The 10,976-nt window shown below is 34.4% G+C and overlaps 1 protein-coding gene across 1 annotated transcript; it reads left to right on the top strand.

Annotated features, from left to right (window-relative positions):
* Positions 1-421: 421 nt before the first annotated feature.
* Positions 422-4,086, top strand: LOC144362330 (uncharacterized). The gene is made up of 9 exons (XM_085495821.1): positions 422-428; positions 568-848; positions 1,029-1,186; positions 1,494-1,609; positions 1,804-2,060; positions 2,358-2,568; positions 2,736-2,803; positions 2,903-3,082; positions 3,199-4,086. The coding sequence occupies exons 1-9, from the start codon at positions 422-424 to the stop codon at positions 3,682-3,684; spliced, it is 1,764 nt and encodes a 587-aa protein (XP_085351947.1). The 3' UTR covers positions 3,685-4,086.
* Positions 4,087-10,976: the final 6,890 nt, after the last annotated feature.

Raw genomic sequence — 10,976 nt, 5'->3', positions numbered from 1 at the left:
AATTTTTGTAAGCCCTTTCCAACAAGACAAAACTGCATTCAAATGATATATCATATTTCCTTGTCATAAATGAAATCTTTTCATGACGCATTGTCACAGTTGTAGATCTTTTTTATTTCCAGGCTTCAGCAAGACGCATGATGACATTACTTGTAGGGCAGTTGAACGATTCGAGAAATGCCCCAAACTACAAGCACATTCTGGCATCAATGAAAGAAATTGGGACAACGTACATACACATACTTAGGGAACATAAAGAACTAATTATATCTTTCAAGGAAAGTGCCCCAGAAGTCGTAAAGGAATCTATTGATTTAATGGAGGGTAGAAGGTATGTAAACTCTCATTTCTATGTCTATGAAGTGACAAATGCATTAGATGTCAATCAGACTGTCAGTTCAGGTGGTAGGGTCATGTCGAAATGTTCGGTGAGTTCAGTCAGTCAGTCAGTCAGTCTGTCAGTCTGTATATTATAGCTTCCACTCATACACCTTACTGTATATATTTTAGTTATGATGGTGAGGGACAATTTATTGACAATTCACATGCACAATATTTTGTTTTAAGCAATAAAAGCAGAAATTAAAAACAATTTACAATTTGAACTCTACAATAGCTTGAAAACAGTTACTGAGCAAGTGGTCTATGTAAAAGGCGACGTCGATGAACTTGACGACCGTGTCACTGTGACACAAGAACACATTTCTGAATTAAATATAACAGCTGAGTCAACAGCAAATGCAACTGTGGACGCCATAGGAGATATTGCCGCACATGAGAAACGATTTAATGAACTTGAAGATAAGGTAGACGACACCATTCAGAAAGTAGAAGAAGTTGACCAAAAGGTGAGGCGTGTATAAAAGATACCATGTCGTTAAGGAAGGTCGTTCCTGCGCAAAAACTGTGATTACGATTACAATTAGACTAAATTAAAAGTAGTGTACAATGGTAGTCACAAAGTTGTTTTAATTGCAGAAACTGATGATTTATCGCTCATTTTTTTCATTTAATCTCATTCTATTCAGACAGTCAGCAATGCTCCATCCTGGTCAGTCGATGTATCAACTCTTCTCAATGTCGAAGATGGCCGTGATTGGCGTTTTCTGGCAATACGACTTGGTTATCTATCAGAAGACATTCGGCAGTTGGCTACGGCGCAGAATCCAACTATGTCGTTACTAAGGCAATTTATTAACCAATTATTTCAAAAACTGATACAAAATAGATCAAACACGCATATTACGCATCTCGGCTAATAGTTTGTGACCATATTACCTAATATTAAACAAACAGTAAATGATGTGTCCTAGCTAGTTATAAAAGAAAATATAATTTTCATTTGGCAACAAGTGATTAGAATATAAACACACGTTCCTTGATGCCCTTTAAGCAATTGGTGAAAATTTTCATAGAATAACGAAAGATTTAAAAGATTAAAAAAAAAATAATAAAAATAATCAATTTTCAATCTGATTTTTTTTTCAATCCAGTGAGTGGTACTCAACACACAAGTATAGGGAAGCAACGTTTGCTGTGATGACGTCATTGAAAGAGCTAGGCAGAAGTGAATGCGTTAATATCATTGAGGACGCTCTCAATGCTTCTGGTACGTTAGCAGAGTGCGCAGAGGATTGCTATTTGTGAACTAAATGGTTCCTATACGAACAATATACTAGTACTTGAAACATTGGTCTGTTTTGAGTAGTGGCCGCTAATGAATCTTATGTGCAGAATTTATCTATCATATCATTAGGTGAAGCTCTGGCAAAACATTTGACATTCCATATTTTTCCAATCTAGGAGAGACGGTTTTAGAAAAGCCATCCGACTTAACGCATCCTCCCGTGTTCATAAGTTACCAATGGGACCACCAATCAGAGGTGAAAACATTAAAAGAACATTTAGAGATGGCTGGATATGAATGTTGGATGGATATTGGACAAATGGGCGGAGGCGATAAACTTTATGAGAAAATTGATGAAGGACTAAGAGGAGCTAAAATAGTTTTATCAATGTGTTCTGAGAAGTATTCACATTCTAAAAACTGCAATCATGAGGTATTTACTTTCTCCTTATTAAAACGTTTTTCCATCATGTTCCTGTTCCATTAGTTTATCTGGATAGCGTTAAGACGCATAATAATGAAAACTTATCTACCTAAATGTGTGACATGCTATACACACCACCACGCAAACGTTTGTTTGTACAGTTCATAACTGATTATATTATAAATGTCTATAATTATAGCTGGAAATATATTTACCGTCGTTGAGTGCCTGGACCTATGCTGGCTAAACTCATTATGCATTACCTTAGTAACGATATACTTTTATTATTGTTTTTTTTATTGATAGATGAGTCTAGCAAATTTACTAAATAAACCAATAGTACCAATATTGCTTGAAGATATAGACTGGCCACCGGCTGGACCAATGGGTGTAATATTGTCACAATTACTATATATTAAATTCTGTCCGGAGAAGGAATACACAAGGGGAGAGAAATTTTGGACGGATACTTCATTTACTGAATTATTGAGACAAATCCGCTATCACGCAGTACCAGGTGAGAACAGAGTGTTCTATATAAATATGTGGGGGTGCAAAATGCGTGAATATGAAGAGAACAGTTGGTCCGACGCAACTATTTTGCCCGTTATTTGTCGTTTCTTTTTATTTTCAGCTTTTTGTTTTATATTTCACTAACCAATTCATCTTACGATTGTTTTCCAGAGCACAAGAGCTCAATTATAGAACTAATGAAGAAAGAGGAAGACGCTAGACCATCTGAAAAGCCAGCGGTACGTGTTTAATGACCATAATCGGTAAACAAATACGGTAACCCCCCTAACGGTTCCCCTCGAGCATGTGTAATTTAACAATATATTTTCTTCCAATAGAATCATGAGATCCCGGACGTTTTTATTTCTTACCATTGTGATCAACAGAAGTCAATAAATACACTGTATTCCAATCTTACATCGCTGGGGTATGCGTGCTGGGTAGACGTCATACACACCGAAGGCGCTGACCCCTTGTATGGAAAAATTGAAAATGCAATCACAACAGCAAAGGCAGGTGTAAATAATAATTATAATTTTTTTAATATTTTGATTATGCTTAAATATGCAAATCCAACTCTGGAAATGAAGTTCATACATACACAATGACATAATTTATTGCCTCATACTTGCAGGTCTTGATATCATGTTGTACACCGAAATATTCACTGTCAGCAAACTGTCGACGTGAGGTGAGCTTAGCAGATGCACTGAAGAAACCAATCATACCAATATTATTAGAGAGTATGGAGTGGCCTCCAGAGGGTCTAATGAGTATGCCGTTTGCCCAATTGGAGTACATTGACTTTAGAGACGAAGAAAGTAAGAAATTCTGCAATGATAAATTTGACGACTTGAAACAACGGATCGACATTTGTGGGATGGAACGTCATGAACCACAAGCAGATTTGTTTACAGAAAAAAATGAACCCCCAAACAAATATTCAATTCCGACTATAGCGAGAAGTGAGAAAGAGAAGACGCCTAAAGCGTCACCCTCCCCTATCAACAAACGCATGCCCCCACCGCCAACACGGAATAACGTGTCTGGCTCTGCCACACACAGCAAATCAGGTTCCACTGTCATACCACAAAAATCTGTGTCGTGTACGATATTGTAGACGTTCCATACATCATCGAAGTAGTAATATAATACTTATGAGTTGGAATAACATTTACTAATACACTATTGATTATATGGTTGTGACATCATATGCAAAGGGTATCTATTTTTGACCATAACGTACTTTTACAAAAATGTGCCATCGCAGCAATTAAAAACTGTATTAATAAGCAACAGTGCCTTCTAGCTACATGGTATTGATATAACCATGAGTAATTCACTTTACCAGCACAATCTGCGAAATAATCATATTTTTGTTTTGAGTGTAAACGTTAAAGATGATGTGTTATTCATCGATCTTGAATGTGTTAAGTGATTGCAGTAAATACAGAAACATAATGCACAATTCGTGTAGACCAGTGTCAAAATATAATTACTTTTAATAAACTATTAAAGACAATTTTAGCATACATATATTCACAATAACTGCTCTATCACAAAATGCAACATAGATGCATGTTCAAAATGGTATCAAATATCTAAGACAAAAAAGGTTGTTCTTTAGAAACCAGATCTTTTATCTCAATAGTTTCATTCACCAAATAAGATCAGATCGTTTGATAAATAGCCAGCCGGCTTCCGCTTTCACTGTTGAGATATGCATTACTTGCTTATATGCATCAAGATGTCATTACAATACTAGTATTGGTGAGTAGACAAACGTTTAACACTTTTATGATACAGGATGTCAGTAATGGAGTAAATGTTCCCTAGTACAATGTAAAGTGATCATGTAATATCAATATTATCATGGTACACGTTCAATTGAAGCATATAAATAATATGTTTTACACGGTTACAAACACTCAAATTGAATTGTCAGGTACTTTATTGCATGTAACCTGAACATTTACATTTAACATTTAGTTGGCGAGACTCTTCAATAATTCAAAATGAATCCTGCCTGTGAAAATAAATTACACTGCGGCTTAAAATGTCCCTGTTAGATAATTTATATCAGCCTCAGTAAATTTCTTGAACATCTACATCCTGAGCTTGGTTCAATACTTATCATCATAAACAGGATTAAGTCTCATACTCGCACCTGGTCATAGTCATTAATGTCAGTTTTGAAATTTGATTTCATCTGTGCCGAGTATGTATATGATAATCGGCGATAAAAAACATTCATTATGTGACAGTTACCACAAGATATACGTATGTCCCGAACAATTGTGTCACCCGAGGACGCTGCAGTAGTGCAGCGCCCACTGTGGTGACAGGACATACTGCGTGTATTGATTAAAGCTTAGTTGAAAGGTGTCAGTATTTTGACGAATATATTGCAAACGATTAGTTGTGGGTCACCAATTACAAGCTTATGTGAGATAATATTAGACAATCAGGTTGTCAGGCCTGCATGTGCACATCATATTGTTTCGAAAATTAAAATTTGTCTCATCAATCCCACCGATTCAGTCTGCATCAGTGATATTGATAGCTTGTTATTATTACGTAGAGTGAGTACTCTGTGATATATGTGAATGGATTTTACCACCTATATACACATGGTATTTCGTTTTCAGCCTATTTAAAGATTTGGATGCTACGCGGTTTTACACATTATTAAGAACTGATACAATAGTGCTATCATACTAACTAGGTTACATAATATAGGATGCCGTGTTGTAAAAACACTTTTGGCACAGACTTACAGTCTAATATGAACGTCCCTACCGTTGAAGACAGTAGGCTCTGACGTTCTATTGTAATTTATAGAATTCGAAGTTGTTTAGAAGTAAATGATACTCGAACTTACCATTTACGTACTAATAATACCAAGATGGTTTGGGTATCATAATTTCTAGTTCTCTGGCTATATAAACAATTTTTTTTTAATATTTCCCACGTTTTTTCCTGCATATTGTTTGGTATAGATTTACTTGTAATTGTAGACAACTTAAGCAGCAAGCAGTGAGCAGTCAAAACTTTAAGTCAATAGTTATGAATATTGCATCTACCCTACTTTCTTAGCGGGAGATAGATAGAGCTATCTAGAAACATATTCTTCTTTTAAAATTACCTGTAAACGTGTTTACAATGTTCGTAGACTTTCTATATATTATGACCAAAAGTTCAATAAACTGGGAAATACATATTGACAAAACCTAATGTGTAATAATTTTAATTGCCATTAACATCGTTTCACATATAACTCAGTATGATATAAATAATGTTTACTTATATTGAACGAACAGCAAATAATTATATCATGTAAAGCCTCATTATTTTTTAAAATTTTCAAATAATTACAGTTAGTAGTACAATTTTGGGTTATCATACCTCAAACTACTACGTTGGTAATGATATCGTGGCTAACGTGAGGTTGGAATAAGTAAGGGTATGGTAAACAGAACTGAAGTAGGAATTCATAAAATAGTTAAGGAAGGTAATGATGATGTCGACCGTTCACTATATACAATAAACATCTGATTTTCTTTGAATGAAATCTGAAACATCCTCTCGGTTTTGGGGTGTATTTGCATATAACCTTTTAAATGTTGTTTAATATTATAAACAAGAATCATAATGGCATGTATTAAATAATTTATTTAATAAGTAATGAATACAAACAAATGCCGTAATCAGCGTGTATTATAAGATTAATTGGTTAATTCAGACAAACGTGTACACCGACGCGAAGCGAACTATACGAACAAAAATTACTAAGGTATTTATACGTTGTATTTATTCACTACCTTTATTAGCTATGTCTTATGTAATCAAATCATGGAAGCTGTATTGATTGTTTGTACATGACTTTTTGCCAAGAATCTGAATAAGCACAACGATGTTGTATGAATTGTTTGTGTGTGTTAGTTTACTCCGATATTGTGTTCGTTCATTGCCTTTAGTCTATTCAATGTCATATGACTGACTTCCAACCAATCACAGCATGCGTGGCAAAAGTGAAATGCGATAAACACACCGAGACATTAAAGTGTAAGTAGCATCGAATATCAAAAACACCTTTCATTTCTATAATTGCGTTTCGCAGTTATTGTTAGGATCAGAATATTGCCACGTTTATACAGATGTGTCTACTGATTATACCTTCAACAATCGGCACTACAGTATAGTTAAGTCGCGAATGCTCATTAATGGTGCTGGGTGCGGATTTACGAAATAATGTAATAACATGACATGAACACATGACAGTGCGGTCCGCGTATATTGGCACGATGAATGTGAGTGGTTTTCGTTTCGTCGGATTATCATCAAATTAAAATATAATGATGATATCACTTAATCGTAGTGCTGGTAGATACGAATGACGTCACGGGCTAATAGTGTTCTTGCCTTTTTTGTTTGTGGGTGCGTAGGCGTGATGTGACTGTAATATCGTGCCCAGTTTTTCAATGAATCTGCAGCGCATACACATTAAATAGATGAATCAGAAAATGAGTTTAGCAAGAGTGAGTTTATTCACCTTTAACAAATCTCACTATAGGCGTTTCAATATTGTCGTCATAGACATTTATATTCTGCATGCGTAATGTTCTGTAATGCAATGTGTAAATATAAAATAATGAGCAATTATGAAGTGAAATTAATTGCTACTCACATATCAGAGATTTTTTTTAATGTTTAATGTTATTTTAAGCCGAAAACATTTACATATGTAATTGTTTTCACAGTTCATGCCAGAGGGCAAATTAAAGTCCTGCAGCTGTATTTGTTTAGATGATAGAATCAAATGATATATTTACAGATTTTAAAGGCATGTGAATACCAATCTTCATCTAAGTATGGTGTTGTCTATTATTTAATATATTATCCGTTTAATTTATTGATAAGTATATCATCACGAAGTTAACAAATTAGATAGAGGTTTACCAAATGTAACTATATACTAGGTGTCAAGAAGAAGTAAAATGTAATTGTTGCTTGACGACGGGCGGATAACGGATGCACTCTGTCGCCTTTGATAAAACAGAACTGAAGACTATTGTGAAATAAAATAACATTCACTTGGATTTCCGATTACATCGTGTTGCGTTTTCAAGATGTTAAAATTGACATGCGGTAACGTGCTCGTACTAGTTTATATGCTACTAGTAAATGCCTGTACATCATTGTCTTTTCCCTTCACGTCTAAACGTAAATGTTATTGCATAGATCAAAGGTCTATGTAGATCGAATCACTGTAATCTTTTACATTGTAAAACCGCTCAGTAATTGTTTACCACAGAGGTATTGACCTGACTTCCTGCTGTAGTGAGAAAGTCATCTATATGACGTGGCTCGTTATCTGTGACGTCAAAAATATATATTTATAACTCAACTTGCGGTGGTCGATATTGTGCCTTACAAATATGTAAAATTGCAAATAATGTCAAAATGTCAGAATTCGCCAATTCCATATAAGACAATCACAAAGTCATGGTGAATAAACGAATGGTTCCATCTTATTGATATATAGATATTCAAGGCTACCATTTATAATCTATTTAATTAGCACTGGCAATTTAGTCAGGCCTTGCCTTGCATATAAATGTGGGTTCATTAGCACACTTGTTTACAGTTTAATATATGAAGGAACATTCTGTCCAAAGATTTACGACAGCAATGTGACCAGAGTAAATTATTTCAGCACATAAAATCGCGTGTTGTATGTACTAAACGTCTTGGCTGAACTGCCAATTATTTTATTATTATTTTCAAAATGGGATATTCAAATAAAGAAAAGAGATACATTAGAAGAGAAACTATAGCAATGTCATCGTTATGATTGGCCATATGTAATGTAATATTCTGGATATTGCATCTTTGTTATACATTAGCATGTGCTGAACTCTTATGGAGCACATGATCACAAGTCCAGAAGAAAGATTCATGTAAGTAGCAGATAATCTTTATATGTCGCAGATATTGTTTTAATACGGTTCCATTTTAATTCAATTTCATTGAAAAGATTAGTTAGATGTGTTTGACAACTATGTACATTGCCCCCTCCTAACACCAAACATCGCTATATCGGTCTTGATACGAGCACAGACACGTATATAACCATGCAGATGAAAATGAGATGAAAATTGCTTGAATCCAATCTGAGTGCTGAACGTGATTACAGCCATCAATATTGCAGCAATATGGTAATGGACTGAGCCTAGACATGACGTATACTAGTGACTCAGGAAAACCCTGAGTGTGTTAAAGTTATAATATTTTACATTGTAGCACTAATAGTTGTCATGTATTGTGTTCCGGTCACGTAATCAGGCTTAAGGTCTGTCTCTGGAACACCGGAAATCATCCAGTTAGTTCTCTATTTAAGAGTCTAGTCTCAATTTAAGCACATACTTCTACATCGTTACAAATATAAGATCTGTTATTAATCATGGTTAGTATTAACTATACTTTCTTGTGAACATTAATTGTTGTGACCATTCATTTATATTTGTAATACATTTCGCATAATGTTCACACGTATATGTGTACATGTGCTTTGTCCTGTGTTAATGTTACATGCCAATTGTTGAAACCTCAAAGCGACTATTGATGTTTGATGCAGTGAAGGGTAGATCAACGTTTCTTATCTCAGAGTATAGAATAAAACACGTAAACTGAAACACGTAAAATATTGCTTTGCCAGCTGGCTTGGAAGAAATATTCACTATTGAATACATGTCCTCATATATAAACGGACAAAAAACATTTTACAGACGAGTATCAACATTCATTGTAGTACGTTTCATATCCTGTTGTATCAAAGTTGATACTCGCTATGTCATCTTGATTTGGCGCCAATTCATGCATGAAATAGCTTTGCAATGCAGTTTGGTAATGTGTGTTAATAATCAGATAAACAATTGGTATTACAATTGTGTAGACGTTTGTTAATGTCAATTACTGATTGACTTAATATCTGGCTTAGTGATATTCGTGTCGAACATAAATTGAGATTTTGGACATAAGTGCAAAGTAATGCACCAGTAACGCAAAAGTATTCGAATTATATATAGCATTATATTCTCAACTAAATCGCAGCACACATAAAGAACGGACCATGGCGTCAACATATGTGTGTGCTATCGAAAGAGGGAGAGTGGTTGATTCTCCACGAAATGTAAATTTGTGGAATGATTTCAATTCCAGCGTTTACACTTGAGCAAAACTATCAGGTTATGATTGCGTCTAATCCGTTGCTTGTAATAAGAAATGTTTTTTAACAAAATACACTTTTGTAAAATGTACTTTAAGAAGTTATATATGTACTATTAATTTACATCAAACACCTAAAACAATCGTCCGTAAACATCGTACGGACACGTTCGAATATCTTCCAGAATAATAATAATAATAATAATAATAATAATAATAATAATAATAATAATAATAATAATAATAATAATAATAATAATAATAATAACTGATGTGACGGATGACTTGAGAAGAAAACGATGAGTAACTGTGTTTACAGTCAGCATCAACTACAATCAACATCAATTAGTAAATGAAACCAGACATATTTGGACAACATACAGCAGCAATAATTACAATGAAAACACAATAGTGAGGGTTTTGTATGTATTCCGACGAATCAAATAATAAATAAGATATGATTGAAAAAGACATTATTGACATGTCTCGGAAGGTAAGATATATTGATCTAAGGTTCCGAAGATTAAATGGAAACAAATTCGCATCATTATCGTCAACCCGATAGCGGACAACAAGATCGCAAACCATCATTCAAAATATACTTAGTTATTATGAACACATTTTGAAATTGGCAAAAATCTACGCTTCAATCAACTGTTGACAATCTGGCTTAATACTGAGTACATTTGAAAAGCAGAATTTTCAAAAATCAATTACATAAAAGAAAGTATTGAAAGATTTTCTATTAACACTAGTGTACAGCTGATTTAGCAGTGAATAATGTTATGAAGATTACTATTTATGAAAACATTCTTCATATGTGCAACACATTCACGTTGAGCGTTAGTCAATCTTTGATGGCGGTGTTGTTGTATGCTATCAGTGTTACAAATGCCATGCATATATATTGATTTTACTGAGTTGATTTGCTCAGGTGAGTGGATATATTTTGCCCACATGAAATCAGTGCTGCTTTTCATTCAACCGGATATATACGAAGCATGTTCGTTGTGCGTGCTGTTCGTAACATCGTCTATATGGATCGTCCGACCCAGTTTGCCCACGTCCTCAAAATACACAACCACAGTACATCACACGTGAATGTATTCGTCACATTCAAATCTATATTGTGTGTCGTTGTCGTGTCATACATGCCACATATTCAATATATAGTAACCTGAAATA

This window comes from Saccoglossus kowalevskii, chromosome 22, assembly GCF_978046115.1.
Source record: "Saccoglossus kowalevskii chromosome 22, keSacKowa6.1, whole genome shotgun sequence".
In the NCBI taxonomy this organism is placed as follows: Eukaryota; Metazoa; Hemichordata; class Enteropneusta; family Harrimaniidae; genus Saccoglossus; species Saccoglossus kowalevskii.
The sequence above is the reverse complement of the archived record's forward strand: the minus strand, read 5'-3'. Positions and strand labels throughout refer to the sequence as shown.

Coding starts and splice junctions, on each gene's coding strand:
- LOC144362330 (XM_085495821.1), top strand. Junction 1,610..1,803: donor GGACGCTCTCAATGCTTCTG/GTACGTTAGCAG, acceptor TTTCCAATCTAG/GAGAGACGGTTTTAGAAAAG. Junction 2,061..2,357: donor CTAAAAACTGCAATCATGAG/GTATTTACTTTC, acceptor TTTTATTGATAG/ATGAGTCTAGCAAATTTACT.